The sequence below is a fragment of the Ochotona curzoniae genome, unplaced genomic scaffold (assembly GCF_017591425.1).
Source record: "Ochotona curzoniae isolate NIBS_2020 unplaced genomic scaffold, NIBS_Ocur_1.0 contig_1274, whole genome shotgun sequence".
Classification (NCBI taxonomy): Eukaryota; Metazoa; Chordata; class Mammalia; order Lagomorpha; family Ochotonidae; genus Ochotona; species Ochotona curzoniae.
This window is the reverse complement of record NW_024465023.1, coordinates 16672999-16692370: the sequence shown is the minus strand read 5'-3', so window position 1 is coordinate 16692370 and position 19372 is coordinate 16672999. Positions and strand designations below refer to the sequence as shown.

The window sequence follows — 19372 nt, the reverse complement described above, 5'->3', positions numbered from 1 at the left end:
ACAGAATCTTCTGAATTTAATTAGGATATTATGACTTACTCTTTTTTTAGTAGATTTATTTATTTTTATTTGGAAGACAGATCAGATTTATAGAGAGGAGAGACAGAGAGAAAAGTCTTTCATCCATCCACCAGTTCACACCCCAAGTATTAGCAATGGTTGGGGCTGAGCTGATTTGAAGGCAGAAGCCAGGAGCTTCCTCCAGATCTCTCACACGGGTGCAGGGTCCCAAGACCTTGGGATAGCCCCCATTGCTTTCCCAGGACATAAGCAGGGAGATGAATGGGAAGTGTTACAGCCAGGACATAAACTGGTGCCCCTATGGGCTCCTGATGCTTGTGAAGGGAGGATTTAGCCATTGAGCCATCATGGCTTATTCTTATATAAATACCAATGGCTTTCCAGGAATGTCCCTTTTGCCATTGAAACAATGCATCCCACATGTAAAGTGGTAGGGCAGTGGCCATATCAAGATAAGAAAAGTGTCCTGTCACAATTACACTGGAAGAGTTTGATAATGGAAGAGAAACAAGATGTCAAAAACGCAAACTCTGTCAAGAGAAAAATTGTAATGCAGTCTCTGCCACTACAAGCAATAATGCACATTTTCTTTTTGGATGGGAAAAGTATGAAATAGAATTGGTTGGAATGGCTGATTTTGTAGAATGTAAAACTATTAAAGTACCACAGATGAAGAAAATTCATCTGAATGTGAGCAAGATGCAGATTTTATGCACTCCAATTACCAAGAGTGAAAAATTGCAATCACATATGCTAAAGAAAAGTGCAGTGAGCGTGCGCTTAGCAGTAGAACTCCTTTACAAAAGCCCTTCAAGAAAACAAAAGTCCTTCCGGAGTTTTTCTCAAAAACCAGAAATACCTTATGACAAAACATATTTGCATTTGCTTTGTTACAAGAAAAGAAAGAACAAAAATAAGAGAAATATCCAGAGTTCTGCTTTCTGGTAACATTACAAGCAGACAAAACCTGGCCATTTTAGAAGCCCGGATACTAATCAAACATAGTCACTGTTATATCGCCTACATAGCAGATCAAAACATGATGATGCCAGCACTTTTAAGGTAAAGTTTCCTAGAAGATCAGGGACCAGTACAGTGGTATAGGAGATTAAACTGGCATTCCACAGACTGGAACCAGCGTTCCAGTCTTGGCTATTCCACTTCCAATCCAGCTCCCTGCTAATGTACCTGGGAAGGCAGTCGAGGATGGCCCAAAGCCTTGGGATCCTGCACCTGTGTGGGGGACCTGGAAGAGCTCCTGGCTCTTGGCTTTAGATCGGCACAGTTCCGGCCATGGTGATCACTTGGGGAGTGAATCATCACATAGATCTTCTCTGTCTCTTTTCCTCTCTCTATATATCTGCATATATATATATATGTATATATATATTTGCAATAAAAGCAAATAAATCTTAAAAAGAATTGATAGGAAGGCTAGAAAAACAGGGGTGTTTAACAGACAAGGATTGAGGGAACTTGTGGTGCCTCAAAGCCCAGGTGACTTCCAAGGAGAGCTCTAGGTAGAAATAAATACGGGCAGTACAGTGAATTTTAAACTCTCCCAAGTCTTTCCATCACTACCACTGGTCACACTGCTAGAAGCATCTCATGTTTGCACTCTTGCTCCGGCAGCCCTGGATCCAAGTCAATAAACATTTCATCTTCTTTTCTTCAGACTCAGTGATGAACTTCTCAAGTACTAAAGAATTCAGCAGACTGACTGGCTAGTGACTGACACATTTCCAGAGCAGCACCTATGAAGGCTAAATAAGTACTAGAGTTTTGTTCACACGCACCCACATATGCCTTTTATAATTAAGCCAGTTCATAGAAATATTATTGCAGAAATGTGTGCATCCACTGGACATCGAAGTTCCTATTTGCAGATTGAACCCCTTTACCTCCCTCCCCCTCAGAATGCCAACCCCTAGGGCAGAGTTTGAACGTTCTTGCAGAGGTTTAAAGAAAATCGGGATTCAGTAATGAAATACAAGGCACATACACAAAGGTGTGCTAGTAAATGTTTAACAGGTGAACCCTGGGTTTGAGAGGCAACTGTGATTTGTAACAGAGTGGGCCTGCTGCAGATCAGAAGAGCTGTCCGGACAATCTACAGACCTAGCAGGGTTATTAGATGATTAGTATTTTCAGTCACAACCATCTGCAAACAAATCATATGTGGTGTGATCACAGCCTCACTCACCATCCTCTTTGACAATATGATCAGTGCCCAGGGTGAGCCCGCGGTGTCTACACACCCCACCCATGGAGGTATGCGCATCATATGAAGGATCTGTGTGATTCTCATGTGAGCATGGAACTCACTCCAGGAACTCAGAGAACCCGGAGCCTCTGAAACCAGACACTGCGACGGTCCGGAGGCCCAGACCCACCCCAAGCCCTAATGTGCAGTCCCAGTAATGAAATACAAGGCAATCTCCACAGTCACTGAACACCAGGATCCCACAAACAAGGTGCAGGGGATCTGCTCTCAGCACCATGAGCCCACCCTGCCCACAGGAAGCACAAGCGTTACCAGACCCAGCCACCTGGCAGTGCTCCACCTTGGCAGTTTCAGTGTGGGTACCTGTGATAGAGTGGGAAGAGGGGAGCACTTCACTTGCTAAGTAGGTGCCTCCCCCCGCCCGTGTCACCCCTCCAAGCCAAACTCAAAGTTAGTTTGACCAGGGGTTTATCCTTCCAATAAAAATCCCCTATTGGAGGCATGCGAGAGCTGCTGCAAGCCTCTATCCAGGTGATAAAAAACATAGTACTTCCTTCCCGCTAACCATCAGGTGTTCCTGTGGGCACCTGAAGTGAACTCACAGTGTTATCTGCAAGTGACACTGGCTGCCAAAGTCTCCTGTCCCCTCGCTGGAGGAACACTGCACCTCTTGGAGCTCTTGGCTACAAAAGTCACCAGAGGTGTCCCTGCTTGCTGCTGCATACTTGTACTGCCCACGCTGCTCCAGCAAGTCAACCTGCTTTCTGTAGAATTTGCACTGCAAACATCGCTCCACCTCTCCTCTGGGAAGGCTCTCCCTACAATTTTCTTTTGTCATCTGCTCATAGTCAAACTCCCAGACAAAAATTTTTTGTCTTGATTCTTATGTTCAGTGTGTTAGTTAAGTAACCCACGTTCTTGTGCATAGCTATGATTTATTCACTCATTTGTAGAACATGAAATAATGTAACTGCATAAACATGCTTGTTGTGTTTATCTCTGGGCTACTTGATTTGGCCCAGTGTTTGGCCATTATAAGTGCTACCTCCAAAGAAAAAAAAAAAAAAAAAAAAAAAAAAACCTTTTCTCTTTCTTGAAGACAACTGTGTTAACAGCAGTTAACAAGCATTAATTTTTATCACAGCCACACTAAGAATACATTTTTAAGAGATTTACTTGTTTTTATTTGAAAGGTAGAAGTAATAGAGAGTAAGAGAGAGACAGATCTTCCATCTGCTGATTCACATTCCAAATGGCAGCAGTGGTCAGAGCTGGACCAGTACAAAGCCATAAGCCAGGAGCCAGGAGCCAGGAGCCTCCTTCAGGTCTCCCACATGGGCATAGGGGCCCAAGGATTTGTGCTATCCTTTACTGCATTCCCAGGCCTTTAACAGGAAGACGAGTTGGAAGTGGAACATTCTAGGTACAAACTGGTGTTCATAGGGGATGACACCACAGGAGGAGGCTTAACCTACTACACCATATCACCAATCGCAAGAATACATTATATATTTTGACCCAGCACACCCTTAGCTGTAGAGAGCCAAAACAAAAGTCCCCTGAGACAAAAAATCTCCCTAGGAATATGTCATGTGTGCAATATTCTGTGGAGTATTCCACTGTATTCAATTCTAGTCTGTTTTATTTAAAAATACATTCTGATTGTGGTACACCAAATTGATTGGGAATCAATGCCTCCTACTGCAACTGGAAGCATTCTGGAACAAAAGTGTTACTGGAAATGCGAGTCTAGTGGGGCCTTCCAGGACAAGCCTTCAACGGTTTCCATGGCTACCCATTTTACAGGCCAGTGACATCAACCATGAGCTGAAACAAAACTCTCACAACAAGCTGCTCTGCTCTGGTCCTCCCCACTGGAGATGCAGTGCACAGTTCTAGCCGCAGACATGCACGTCTGTCCAGGGAGCGCTCATGGGGAACTGGGCCAGTCTTTGCAGTCCTGACACTGGGCCTACTGGGAGTGGCAAGCCCGTCTGGCTTCCCTGTTGGTAATGCTGGTGGAGAGCTGCGCTGCCAAGGACTGGCACCAGGACAGGACACAGTGACAGCCACATGGCTAACCTTGCTGGCCTGCCAGGGCTTGCTGTGGACAGGGCTGGCAGGCCAGCTGCATAGATCTGTCCCTCTCCTTCAGAGTTGTACATTTAGTGGCCCAGTCCTTAGCTTTCCCAGCTTTGCAAGGACTCTAAAAAAAGTGTGATTTTGGTCAGTATGGCAATCTCAAGTCTGATAGGCGAACTCTACAAGACACACATCTGAGGCGGTGGGTAGAGGCCGCACCGAGATGGTGCAGGCAGCAAAGGAGGTCACTGAGGGAAAGAAACAACAAGCACAGAGTAAGAAAACAAGGTAGAGAATGAACTTGAGCCACTTCCACAGCAGGGCTCAAGTAGGGGAACCATCTGACCTCGGCCTAGCACTCAGCACCACCTGCTGGTCAGAGAAAATAGGACAGCCCAGGGATCTGTTAAAAAAACATATTTGAAAAATGAGATTCACTGAATGGAGAGAAAATTTAATTTTAATACTTAAAAAAAATCATGCATGTGTAAATGAATCCCGGGGTATAGTAAGCAGACCACAGAAGTTTCATTAGAAGGTAATGAAGTTTCATTAGAAGGAAATATCTATGGCTGATATGTGGGAGACATTACAACTATGTTTTCATCCTCATTTGAGTAAATGGGCATAGAGAGGTTTCAGACCTAACCCAAGATCACTCAGCAAGGAACCTGGAGTGGTAAAATTTCAGCCCAAGAAGTTTGCCGAGAGTCCAATACCGATATGTGATCCATAAGAGAAGCAAAAGTTAAACTAAGTTTCAAAGGTTTGAGACGTGAGCAACCAGGGAAAGGTGCCATATTGACAAAGATGTGGAGACCATACAATACCTCCCCGAGGGAATCGGGCCACAGACACTCACCAAGCCCCTACGAAGGGCTCCCCACCTTGGGAGGGTTGTGGAGCTGCCAGTGCTTGGCCTCGAGGAGATCACACGTGAATGAAACCCCCATGGAGGAAGCAAGCAGAAGCAGCACAGTGTTGCAGCAGCTGTGCAGATGCACGGGCCAGGACAGGTGAGGAGTGGAAGCGATCTGGAGGCAGGAGGAGGGAGGCCACGGAGTGGGGACGGGAGCCCTGTAACACACGCAGCACTGGCTCTATGCAAGTGCCCAGAACTCTGCATGAAGAACACAAACTCATAGTGACAGATTAAACACTGTTGGGGAAGGGGAGCTAAATGATGAATACTAAACACAATTGTAATCTCCCCCCTCCTCGTTCATTTCCCTCTAAATATTGCATCCAACTCCATCCAAAAGGCACGGCAGTGGTGGCTCTCCCAGGCCACCCAGCTCTAAGAAGGTTTGTTGGGTCTCAGTGTCTCCCTTGAAGGAGAGGAGGAGGGTGCAGGGCAAAGGGAACGGGACAGAGGAAGGGACCGGCCTTGAGAGCACAGGCTGCAGCCCAGCTGGATGCACAGCCCTGGCTGGCATCTCACAGCTGTGTGTCTGCGCGAAGCGCCGGCCCTCCCTGCTCCTGCCTCCCACTAGCTTATGGTCCAGATCGATGACCTCACTCACGTAAAGCAGGCGGCAAATGTTCTCAAGAGAGGGAGCCAAGAAGTTATCCCATCTCAAAATGCACGAGAATGGCCTTTCCCCTCTTGCCTGTGTCACCCAGCTCCTACTCACCAGAGTGCACTTCCTGGGGCCTGCAGAAGCCAGTGATCTGCACCTGGCTGGGCACCCTGCAGGGAGCCAACCATGGCCCTGGACATGTGCAGAGGACAGGCCTGGGCAGCTGCAGGGCCAGGCTGCACATTGCAGTAGAACCTGTGTGGCCCACTGGAACGTGCCCTGGCCTGGCTGGGCCCAGGCACCTCTGCCATGAGGGCACATGCTGTTGCCATGCCACATTACTGGGGGTGGCCTTCTGAGCAGAGGAAGGGAGCAGGGGAGGCATCCCAGCGACTGAGCATGGCAGCTCAGTGTCCAGTTATTCCAGAGTTCAGCATCTGTGTGGACAGCAGGCTTAGCAAGGCCTTTCCCCTTTCCCCTTTCCGTTTTGTTGGAACACGATGCGGGTGGGTGAGGCAGTTGTTTCCATGGCCCTCCCTGCCTTGCCCAGGTGGTTCTTGCTGGTGGCCAAGGTGAAGAGCCCCTGCAGTGCAAACATTCCCCACTCTCAGGACACTCCCTGTGAACACAGGAGCAACGGCTAGAGGGAGGAGAGCCTGTTCTGGTCTCAGGGCCGACAGGCTTCCCGACAGGAGAGGAGGAGCAGGCCATCCAAGCAGCAGCTTGGGCTGCTCGGGCACTTGTCCGGGCACGCAGCCTTCCACATGGCAACAGGCTTTAAGGCATCTGACGGGCTTCCAAATGGAGGCCACCTGGGACATTCTGAGAGTCCCACCAGCCACAGTTAAAGAGAAAATGAAGCGATGGCATTGATTTTATTGTATGTTTTATTTAGCACAGTATGTCTCTAATATTGTTTACTATATATTATGACATTTCTAAATTCCATCAAATGCAAACATCATTATAAAGGTATTTTTTTTCTTTTCACTTTTGTGTTATGTGTTTGAAATCAGGGTGTGTTTTACACTGACAGCATACTTCAATTCTCTCTATTTTTTTTTAACAAATAAAAGGAAAGAGAGAGAGACAGAGAGAGAGAGATTCCATCTGTTGGTTCACTCTCCCAAATAGCTACAATGGCCAGAATTAAGCCAATCTGAAATCCAGAGTCAAGAACATTTTCAGGTCTCACAATTTGGTGCAGGGGCCCAAAGACTTGAGTCATCATCCTGTTTTCCCAAGGCTTGAGCAGGAAGCTGAGTGGGAAGTGGAGCAGCCGGGATATGAGCTGGCACCCATATGGAATGTAGGCACTGAAGCATTGGATTAGCCAGTTTAGCTATCACACCAACTCCCACTTGAACTCTGAATTGCCACATTTCACATGCTCAGTAGTTGCACATGGATGGTGGCTGCCATGTAGGACTGTACTGGGATAGACATCATAACATTCATTACCATTTGATGCAAAGTATTTTTAAACATGAATTTTTTTTCCCTTTGGAAATAAATCAATTAGATCAGGCCCAGGCAATAAAATGTTTTTCTCTTGTAATTATAGCTTCCCCTGTCAGTTCACAAATCCTGCCCTAGGGAGAGCCCCTTCCATACAGGAATTATTCATCTAACATTATGTGGACTACCTTGTTAAAAACTATGCTTTTGTGGTCAGCATGGTGGTATAGCATGCTAAGTTTCAGCCTGTGGCCCTGGCATCCCACCTGGCCACTGGTTCCAGTTCAGGTGGCTCCATTTCAGATTCAGATTTCTGTTGCAGCCTAGGAAAGCAGCAAAGGGTGGCTCAAGTCCTCAGGCCACTGCATCCATATGAAAGATTGAGAAGTTTCTGGATCTTGGCTTTGGATTGACTTAGCTCTAACCATTGTAGCTATTTGAGGAGTGAAGCAGCAGATGTAAGATCTCTCTCTCTCTCTCCTTCTCTCTGTAACTTTGTCTTTCAAATAAAAATAGAACTTATATATTTTTAAGAAAACCTGTGCTTTGATGTCTTTTCTATTTAAACAGAAGTAATCAGCTAAGATTCAGCCCAACAAAAAATGCATTTCCAAATGACAAAATTGAAGGCATCTGAGTTGATGCCAAATCTTGTAACTCTTCTTACCACCATTATTTCTGCTCTGTGGGAGAGCTACTATTTCAGAACCGCTATTATACATGGACAACTCATCCTCTGCACTATACAGCATACTCATCTAATGTTTGCCTTATAGGAAGATGGTGGCAGTCAAATATCAACGGAGCAAGCCAACTGGAAAATTGCGCGGTTGGACAAAAAGTGTCTGTGCATGCGCCTGGGCGTCCAGCACTCATGCCACACACACTCACCAGTCTGGAACCTGGAGATAGATGGACCATATATTTTTATGAAGTAGATTTGTGGAATTACAAATTCGGTGATGAGCATAGCATTCTCTGGCTTTCCCTGACTTTGCAGTCTACTCTGAAAGACAAAACCAATGAAATGAACAAGATATAGATAATTCTCTCGAAAGTACAGAATAAGGGATAGAGGGCGGGGATGGGGCTCCATACTATCTGGTCATTAGAGAATGCTATTCTCATACTGAAACTGGAGCTTTGGAAAAAAAACGGCTTGTCACTTTTTGCGGTGTGGCAAACTGCCCCAACTCTTAGTCGGTCATTGATACTTCATGAGTCTAAGGGTCAGCATTTCAGGCTCAGCTTAGCTGGGCAGAACTTATGGCCTTGGGCCAGCCAAGCCTGGGTGACCTGGAGCTGCTTCTGATATATGTAATTAGCTGCACGATGGGATGCAAATGGCTGACTGGCAACTTGTTAGGGGGGTCTCAGTTATGCATGTGGTCTGTAATCCTCCTGCCATGTCTACCAGGATTGTCACCTGGCACATTGTTCTGAGAGCTGCTCTGCTGTTGTCATGTGTAGCCAAAGCAAGTCACTTGGGCAAATCAGATTCATTAAGGTATGGGATTATGTCACTTTAAAAGGGTGTAGATGCAGAGAATTGGAGCATATGGTATTTTTGCAATTTACCCTAGGACAGGGTATTAACACATGAAGATACTGAAGAGGTGGAGACTGTAGTGAAAGTGATGGGGGTGGGGAGGATTTAGTTTTGATGTGTCAACATTGGGTTGGCAATGGGAAGGGGTGGCACTTGTAGTCACTAGAGAATCTAATTCTAGGCAATCAGATCTAAAGACCTGTTTTACTCCAGAATTCACCTGGAACTTCAGAGCTGGGCTTAGACATAGCCATACAATCACACTAAAGAAAATTAATATTGAGACAGTTTTCATATTCAACTCTGCAAAGAGAAAGAAAGATAATAGGGGTCCAATCACAGAAGAAGAAGACCCATATTTACAAAGATGATGCATGACTCATAAATTAAATCTCATTACCAAACATTTCTGTGCCTGATAGAATTCAGTATTTATTGAGGATCTGTTGCATGGAACTGTCTATTACATCTGAAGAGAGACTGTGGGGGAAAGAGGAAGATGTATATTAGTAGCTACAAACCCAGATATTGTCAGGCTGTCCTTGGTTTGATCACCAACCACCATGTGCGACATTGAGCAAGTTGCTGACTCTCATTTAAGTTAAAATCTAAAACGCAAACAGCATTGAATAATTGGTTTGTTGAAGAAATGACAAACAAAACACCTATAAAAAACATCCATGCAAATTGTGATTCTTGTTGATGCATAATACTCCCAAATTATATTCTATTTGGAATGAGAAGATCCTTAACAGAAAATTTGAGCGTTGAAAAGCAGGTCCAGCATTGTGGCATAGCATGTAAAGCTACCATCTGCAATGTTAGGATCCTATATGAACACCTGTTTATTTCCCACTTTCTCCAGTCCCTATTCAGCTCCCTGAAAGTGGCCTGGAAAAAGCAGCAGCTGGCCCAAGTGTTTGGGTCCCTGCAACCAATGTGGGAAACCCAAAGGAAGCTCCTGGCTCCTGTCCGGCTCAGCCCTAGTTGTTGTTCCTGTCAAAAAGGGTTGACAGATCGATTACAAGCAAAGCTCAGTTACGCTAAAGTTTTGTGTTTGTTTTCATTTTCTCGTTTATCTCTTGAATCCTCCATTGTAATAGGTGACTAGCATCCTTGAAGAAATAATTTTAGCATCTTATATACATACAAAGAGTCTTCAAAAAATTGTTGGTACTCTGAAAAAACTATGTGTAGATTCCAATTTTTTCCTACCTAAGTACATTCCTCCTTTAGTTCCACTTTTACAAATACACATTTGACTCATTGAGAAGAATTGAACAAGCATCTGCAGCAGACAACTAGAGCATACAGGCAGAGAAACAACGATGACCAAGCCAGCAAAATCCACACCCAACAGAAGAGTCAACTGTCCCTAAGAGGGGCCATCCCAGGCTCTGAGAGCAGATCCATGTGCCCTGGGCCCTGCCTTAAGCGACCCTCATTCTGCTTATATTGGGCAGTAGGTGTAGGCGGTATTTCACCTCCTTTGATGTCCTAAAGCTGCACTTGAAGACAGTGAATTCTGTGGCCAGGGAGAAAAGCCAAAGGAGAGCCAAGGGTGGCGACACTGCAGAACTAAAGACATATACAGGTAGCCACAGGCCAAAGGGCTGTAAGATGGGACCCGTGCCGAGGTGTTGTCTTCTGGGATGGCTCCTCACCCACCTGCACTCACACAGCTCTGTAGCATGGGGTCCCTAAGGCACAAGCCCACTCCCCAGCCAAGCACACATGCCCTTCATTCCCGGGAGAAGCCTGTATGGGAAAGAGACAATACTGTGGCTCACACCCATACTGATCACCTAGACTGATCCAAGGAGTTTCTTATTCCAAGTAGGAATGAGCAAAGCTTTGCTCCATATTTGAGAAACGTGAGGAGAACAGGATGAACAGCTACCACCCTGGAGGGCAAAACAGAAACCCCCAACTGCTGAGACATCCATGGTCTCGAAATGTTTCAAGAGAACATGGGTTTACTAGATGAAAACACACGTGTTTGGAGGAGGAGTGCAAGGCAGATCCGGGAAAATGCTTGGCCACTAGCAATGTTGTTGCAAAATGAAGGACTCAGAAGGGTCCTGGGGGAGGCATTAGGCATGAGGCGTGTCACTTCAGGCCCATCCAACAGTGGGGTCGGGACAGTCCAACTCATGTGACTCAGGCCCATCCTCCCGTGGGGTCGGGACAGTGTGACTCATGTGACACAGGCCCATCCAACCGTGGGGTCATGACATTGTGACGTCAAGTGACCCCAACTCCTGCTCTCCTGGAACACACTCCACCCTCCACTTCCGGTCCCCTAGCCAATCACCAGGCGCCCCCTGCAACCGCCAAGCCCCCCGCCGGCCGCACCTCCGGCTCCTGGTCTGAAGCTCAGCCTCTGTGCTGCCAGGCGTCCACCATGGGGTTTCCTCGAGGACCTCGGCCCCGCAGGCGCTGCCGCCGCCCACTGCAGGAGTGCCCAGAGGCCAACCTTGGGTCTGCCTTCCACTTCGTGGTGGCGGTGCCCCCGCTGACTCTGCCGCCCCCGCCCCCACACTCACAGGTGCGCCACAACTACCATCCCGAGTGTGAGACTGCAGTGGACGTCCACGTCCAGCTGCAGCTCTCTGCGTCCCACCTGACCCGGGCCATGGCCTTGCACTTTGACCGCAACTACGTGGCACTCAAGGGCTTCGCCCGCTACTTCCTGAAGCGCTCGCTGATCGAGAGGGAGCGTGCAGAGAAGATGGCCAGAATGCAGAACCAGCGTGGAGGCCGCATCAAGCTCTGCCAAGTGCTCGCGCCTCAGCCCAGCCACTGGGACAGCGGCCTGCACGCCATGGAGAGCGCCTTCCAGCTGGCCAAGAGAATCAACCAGAGCTTCCTGGACCTGCACCAGCTGGCCACTGTCAGGGACGACCCCGAGCTCCGCCACTTCCTGGAGACCCACTACCTGCACCAGCAGGTGCAGCACCTCAAGGAGCTGGGAGACTACCTGACCAACCTGCGCAGGATGGGCAGCCAGGATAGCCGCATGGCCGAGTATCTCTTCGACAAATTCTCCCTGTGCGAGGGCGAGGAGGACGCCTGAGAGGAGGACTGTCCCCACGGCCGGGGGTGACACCCCAGGACTGAGGGACGCCTTGGGCGTTGCACGTTCACCCCTCCCTTGCCTTCAGTCTGAGCGTCGTTCACAATAAACTTCACGTGGTTCTTACAGAAACAAGTTTGGTTGACTCGTGTGTACAAAACCCTCCCCTAGAGAAATAGGACAGATCCCCAGGCGGCTTTACAACTGGGGTCCCTGAATCCAGCCTCCTTCTCTGCCTGCCTCCGCACCTGCCCCGTTGGCATGTAACTCAGGATGCCCAGTGGTGGAGGTGGTAGGGCTTCCGTGGGCTCCTGGAGAACACCTTCATTTCCTTTATAACTGTGGGAGGTGATGTGGGAGGTCAGGGGCCACCCAGTGTGGGAAGGTGATAATATAAACATGGTGCCTCTAGGGAGGAAATGAGTGGGAGGGCATTGGAGAGGGCTTCAAATAGAGGGAGGCTCACTGGACCTCAGGATATTTGACTTCCTCAAATGTTGAAGTTGGTTACTTCTAGGTAGCCAGAGACAGAGGCAGAGGTAGGCAGAGGGTCTTTGACAAGCCCACTTTGGGCCACAGTGTTAAGGGGACTGGGGCTTAGCCTATCTTTTTCAGATGTGCTGTGGTTCTAGCCTCCTGATTGCCCTTTCAGAATCTCCACCTATAGGGTTTCCCTCAGTTGTGCCGTCTCTTCCAATAAAGTCACACTCGTGCACCACACAGGAGGTTTTTGTCATTGATGGGTCACATCTGCAACAGGACAGCCAATGTCAGCAGTTATTTGGTTCCTATGGGAGGACATCTTACTAAAGAAACCATGTTTTAAATGTTGATTTAAAATCAAAGATAAAAGTGATGGATTATTGTCTGTAGTGATCAAAATTTCATGTGTTGGTTTGTTCTTAACTGACTATTCTGAACATTCAGTACAACTTAAGGAAATTTGAATATGTTGTGATTAAGTTTTGCCCCTGATAACTGTTCTTCAACACTTTCTTAAGACTGACGTTTTGGCCTTGTCTTTGTGCCACAGATTTTAATCTGTGGTTTGTCATGCTTATATTCCTTATCAGAGTGCTGGTTCAACTTATGGCTGCAGCCTTTCTGATCTAGCTCCATGATAATGTGCCTGCAAAAGGCATGGAAAGTGGCTCAGTTGCTTAGATTTTTGCCACCGATGTGGAAGCCCCAGTGGAGTTCCTGGCTCCTGCAATTAGCCTGACCTCCAGTGCTGGCTGTTATAGATATCAGGGGAGTGGTCCGGAAGATGGAGGATCTCTCTCTCCTTCTGCATCTCTTCCTTTCAAATGAAATAAATAAATATTTATTTTAAATTGAGGATTCACTGCTAACCATAATGTTCAAGAAATAAAAGTATTCAAATCACAACTTGTCAAGTTCATTTTCATATACTTTTTGGTATCCCTTATTCAGTACCATATATCAGAAAAAGCATATAACATTTGTCTTTTGAGGACTTGCCCATTTCAATAAGTATAATGGTCTCCAGTTGGATCCATTACAAACTAAAGAGAAATTATGTTATTGTGAAAATTAAAGGAAGACAGGATATTGAGGGAAGAAGGAAAGCATGGTTATGGTCTTAGAACTGTATCCCTGAAATCCATTCCGCTTATCTTAATAAACATTTAAAAACACTAATGTTACAATTTGGCTAAAGTGAGATGTTATCTTATTCTTTAGGAAAAAGTGAAGTAAGGATTATGGCCCTTTGAGTGAGGCTTGCAGAAAGTATTCCTGCTCCTTTATTACTCTTGGCCTAGCTAGTTTGTGTCATTGTATTTCTTCCCTGCCTGCTTTGGGCACATCTCTCTGTGTTTGTCCCAGATCTTCATCATTAAGTGCTGTCCTCATTTAGTATGCATTCTAGTGTATAGTTATAAAATAAGTGTGTACTGACACAAGCAAAAGCCTAGATGGCAACATAACCCCTAAAAACCTGACTTGTGGATTCTCCTTCATCTATGTTGTCCATCATTGACTGAGTTTATGTGTACACTGTCACTTTCTAGGTAAGTACAAGAACAGTTTGAGCAATTTGGAGTGTGGGGAAACACTTTAAAAGTGTTACAAAAATTGCTTACTCTAATAAAAGTATGGATTTTTAAAAGTTTGTAGCAAAATAAACCTATGTTTTATTCATTTTTATTGGAAAGTCAGATATACAGAGAGGAGGAGAGACAGAGAGGAAGATCTTCCATGTGATGATTCACTCCCCAAGTGACCGCAGTGGTTAGTGTTGAACTGATCCAAAACCAGGAGCCAGGAGCTCTTCCGGGTCTCCCACGTGGGTACAGAGTCCCAAAACTTTGGGCCGTCCTCGACTGCTTCCCAGGCCACAAGCAGGGAGCTGGATGTGACATGGAGCTGCCGGGATTAGAACCAGCACCCATATGGGATCCTGACATGTTCAAGGCGAAGACTTTACTCGCTAGGCCACCACACAGGGCCCTAAACCTATGCTTTAATTCCAATTTTCCACAAAAACTTTAAATTAGCCTCATATTTTTCAGAGCTTGAAACTATGAGCTCACTGAGGAGCCTCCTTCCTTTCCTATTTCAGAGAGATGTTTGCTGTGCTGATCTCTTCACCTCAGATTGTCTGGATTCAAATCTCAGTTTAGTCAATCATCTTGTATGAGATCGGGCAAATTGTTGAACTTTGCACTTGTTTATTTGGGAGACAGGATAATCAAGACATCAACCTCATTATGTTAAATGACATTATTCAATGACATCAAATGAGTGAATTTCTGTAAGTCACCTCGAGCCATACCTGACTCATGGGAGTACATGGTGCTAGCTGTGTCTATCATCATCATCATCATCATCATCGTCATCACCATCTCCAACATCCAATGAGCTCCAAGTTTCTCTGTGGGACTTATGGTTTCAGGAAAAGAGTTCATGCCTATAATTTGCCACTGGAGGTCTCTGTTGCATTTCTACCAGCCCTGTCACCCTGCATGCTAGCAGAGAAGGAAACAGCCTTCCCAGTGGCTTTGGCTGTCAGGTGCAGCTGGGACTCAGGAGGGTAGATGGTTGTTTGCACTGTCCCCTTTCTCAGACCCAGGACTGGAGGGAAATGTTGCTGTGACAGCTTCCAGTTACCTGCGTCCCTTCTGTGTCAACCAGCTTTTCTTTGAAATCGTCCTCTCAAACACTTGGTGCTGCTTCCTCCCAAAGCCAGGTGGCCTGTGCCTCCTGTTTACATCCTGGACTTCCTCCCAAGCTTCAGAGATGCCCAGAAGCCGAAGGAGGAAGTCCTGGCCCTGGTGACATGGGCGGGTGTATGAGCAAGATGTTCAACCTGAGGGAGCTGCACCAGCAGAAGGGAAGAGCCGAGACCACAGGAGCTTCAGCAGGAGGCTCTCCTGGCTGCTGCAGGACACAGCCACCTGCAGAGCCTCTCACCTGCCCAGGCCCATCCCCCAGCACATACTCAGTCTCCAGGGCGGGCAGGAGCTGGGCATCCCTGGATTGAAAACCAGGCCTAGCATTTCGCTGCTCAGTGTGGGCTGTGGACTAGCAGCATCAGTTGGAACTTGAGAGCTTCTTAGAAATACAAAATCTGAAGCCCCCTCCCAGAGCCAAGTAATTAGAATTTGCATTTTGACAAGTCCCCAGCTCATGAGTGTGCCCACTGTGCCCATTGTTTATCTTCCTAGTCATTAAATATGACTGCACCTTGTGATCACCTTGAGAGCCAGAGGACAATGTTGAATGCCTGGATTTAAACAATTTACTCTGCTCTATTCTTATTCAAGAGCTATGTAGATGCAAATGAATTGGTTTTATAGGCATAGGTTGGTGAACCACAACTTGTAAGCCAAATCTGTCTTCCTTTCCTAAGGAACGTTGCTAACGGTATTCAATCTCATAGCTGCTTGCATACTACAACAGAGATACTGGTAGTTAGAGACTATTTGGCCAACAAAGCCAAAAACACTTTTGTTGAGGCCTTCACGCAAAATATTTACCAACTCATGTTTTATAGTAACTTGCTACAGCCCTGAATTCACCTAAAGCCATCAAGTATTGTAAAGTTTTCACCTTTCTTCATGCATCTATTTATCTTTTGCCTTTCACTTTTTTCTCTCATTCTCAATACATATAATGGAATGATTGAGGTATTTATAGTATTTTGTGCACATTCCTAATGCTCATACATACCTGAAGTACAATTACCACCCTCCATGCTAACGTCTTTATGAATTTGAACCTGTGGTCTTTCCTTGTGTCTTTCATTTAGCCAGTTTTGCATTGGGCCTTTGTTAATTGAGGGTCATTAGTCATCTGGCTCCTGAGCACATCAGGGTGTAATAATGCCTGACTAGCCTTTTTGACTGATGCTCTATAATCACATATTCATCATGGAGGCTGTTTAAGACATACTCATTTTTAAGTTATTGCAATGTATTTCCATCATTTTTCTTGTGTGAAGAATTTAAATTTTATGAATATGCAAAGTGGCTGCCTCACAGAAGAAAGAATAGGCTTCTTTCACTTTCTCTGTGCTTATATTTTAAAGTGTTACAATTGGCTTATAATTTATTTGATATGATATCAGCTGTGTCAGATGCACCAGTGAGATTTATGTTCCTTTTTTCTTGTGGGATAATTCTCAATGTGTGATTCTTTTCCCTCCCCCAATTTAATTCTTCTATGAAGTTTATTGAGAAATGAATTTTTCCAGATAGAATATTCTTTATAAATAAACAAACTTAAATAAAATATTATAGGAAAGCAATATTAACACAATTAAATTATTTTTGAGCAAAAAATCCAATCTTTCCACAAATTATGCTTTGTTCTGTGATGTATATTGCACTATACTTGGCATTAGGACTATAAAGTGACAATGGTACTGTTTCTTCTCACCCATCAACTATATACACAGATATTTCTGATCTTTTGTGGTAATATCTAAAAAAGCAGTTAATGCAAAATACTGTAGGAATCCAGAAGATGGAGAGAGCTTAATCGTCAGCTGGAATTTTCAGGACACATCTACTGTGGAGGCAATAATGAGTCTTGAATTGTGAACTGAAACTCAACACGTAGAAAAGAGAGGAAAGACTACTTCAACTTCCTTCTGTCTTGCAAAGGAGCCAATGCAGAGAGATTTTAAACAGCTGGAGTGTGAGGAGATACAGTGATGAAAGACTGCAGAGGAAAGGAGGGGTGATGGACTCCCAGCTTGCAGGACAAAAGACTTTTCTACGAAATGCCACAAGAACTCTTATCTCAAAGATCATCACCACCTCATTCTAAAAATTCTAAAAATTTTTGTAATCTCAGTTTCTGTCATTCATCCCCCCAAATTAAAAAGTTTAATTTTGGATAATAGCATTCTGAGGAGGCTATAGAACCAGGCTCAGAAAATGGAAAACATCCTATGGAATGAAGCCTCATCTCCCATCTGTCTCAGCCTTCTACTCAAATGGGAAAGGTGCACAGATGTTGGGCTTCCCACAGTGACAAATATATAGTCTACTTGCTTTAATCCTCTTACAGTATGTGCTGCTGGTGCTCTGCCCAGGCCCACTTGCTCAGCAGGACAAACAAATGGCCAGCTGCTTGCGAGTACTGCAGCTGATGACTGGCACCTGTGACCTTCTCAGAAGGAATGCCCTTGGCTGACTGCAGTAGCCAATGACCAAGTGATACAGAGATACCAAAGTCTAGACACTTTGAATTGTCTCTGCAGTGAGGTTTATACCCCAGAACATGTAGCAAGCCAAAATTAGACTTTACCTAAGATCCTTGTGAGTCTTCTTCCCTGATCTTGCTGCAACAGTTTCTTCTGGGTGCACTCCTTCAATAAACACCTGTTTCAGGCCCTGCTTCTTGGAAAATTGACTTAGAAGCCATCCTCTTTGTCAATAACTCTCTCTTTTGTGGTACCACAATTTCTACTTTATTTCTTTGAAGTAGCATTTATTGCTCTATATGGCAATTTTTCTTCATATGCCTCTAACCCTTAATAGGCTATGGAATCTTTGAGTTCAGAAAGTATATATATTTTTCTCTCCTTAAGTTCTATCATATATGTAATTGTGAGCTGAAAATTGTTAGATAAACTTAGTTGGGCTTATTTTTGTATAATATAATTATTAACATTATATAATAATGTAATATATTTAATATTATATATTGCATGATATATATAATGATACGGAAATATATACTATATTATGTAATGTGAAATATATCAAACATATTATTAATGTATTGATATTATTATTGTAGTGGTGATGATGGGAATATTTGAGAGCATTCATTCTGTCCAAGCTTCATCAGCAACTGCATTCTCTTTGTTCTGGTTTGGATGTTCGGGCTTATCCTAAGGAGAGACTGCCTCTGGTCACTTAAAAGTTATTACAGAAGGCTACAGGATAAATTGTCTTGTCACAGTTGAATCCAAACAAATGAAGGATCACATCTACCTTCCTTCGTGTAGCCCTGTAGCCCCTTATGGCTGACTAACAAGGCAGTTACTTTGGGAGTGATAACACAAAACAAAAGTTGATATGCACTCTCTGGGTTTACTTGCTACTTTTGGAATACAGTTCTATAAAAGATGGAAATCCACAATGCTAACATGTACAAAGGCAAAATTCTCAGTAAATTCACAACATTTACTTTGTGAATCACATGCATCCTTTTTGGACCCCAAAACAAGCCATATAGGCCTAGTAATTGAGGGCATGGGCTTTGACATTACGGAGACTTAAGCAGCGTGCCATCTTAGACATTTAACTCTGCCACATGGTATATTCTTCCAGATACAAATGTTAGCATCTACTTTCTAGGATGAAGAAGGAATTTTTCTGATCAGAAGCAATATGAAAAAGAACAGAAATAGTTATATATGGAAGCCATGGAGGGATGTCACTAAGACAATACTTTAAGGAAAAATTTGCTGTTCATTTGAAAAAGTGCAGTTAGTTGTCAAGTTCCAGAGTCTGAAAGCCACATTACTCTTGAGCAGCCTATGAGCCAGACACAGAAAGAATGCTAACGTCTGACGGCTTATGCCAATGTGAGATTTAGCTAACAGACACTTTTGTTTCTGGATTGCCCCACTGGGTTGGCTGAAACTTTGTCAAATCTGCATTGAGATCCCAAGAGCTCCATGACCAATTCCATCTCTTTGTACTTTTATCGTTCACAAACCCTACCTGCTGCCAGGATTGTGTATTTTTAAACTATATCCCAGAGTCGGTTTATAAAAAGAACGAATTAACACATAATGTCCCTTCTCTCTCTCTCTCTCTCCCTCTCTCTCTCTCTCTCACACACACACACACACACTCACCCTCCCCCAAACACAAACACAAACATTTTTTCAGAGAACTCATGCATATCTAACTTGCCATGTGGTGAAGTTTGCAGGGTATGCTACCCCTTCCACATAG

The 19372-nt window shown here is 44.9% G+C and overlaps 1 protein-coding gene across 1 annotated transcript; it reads left to right on the top strand.

Moving 5' to 3' along the window:
• Positions 1-11258: 11258 nt before the first annotated feature.
• LOC121171367 (ferritin heavy chain, oocyte isoform-like) lies at positions 11259-11930 on the top strand. The gene has a single exon (XM_041003076.1). It carries the CDS (start codon positions 11259-11261, stop codon positions 11928-11930), a length of 672 nt encoding a protein of 223 aa, XP_040859010.1.
• Positions 11931-19372: the final 7442 nt, after the last annotated feature.

What these genes read in the sequence shown, in the direction of transcription:
- LOC121171367 (XM_041003076.1), top strand. Translation starts at nt 11,259, where the DNA reads ATGGGGTTTCCTCGAGGACCTCGGCCCCGCAGGCGCTGCCGCCGCCCA.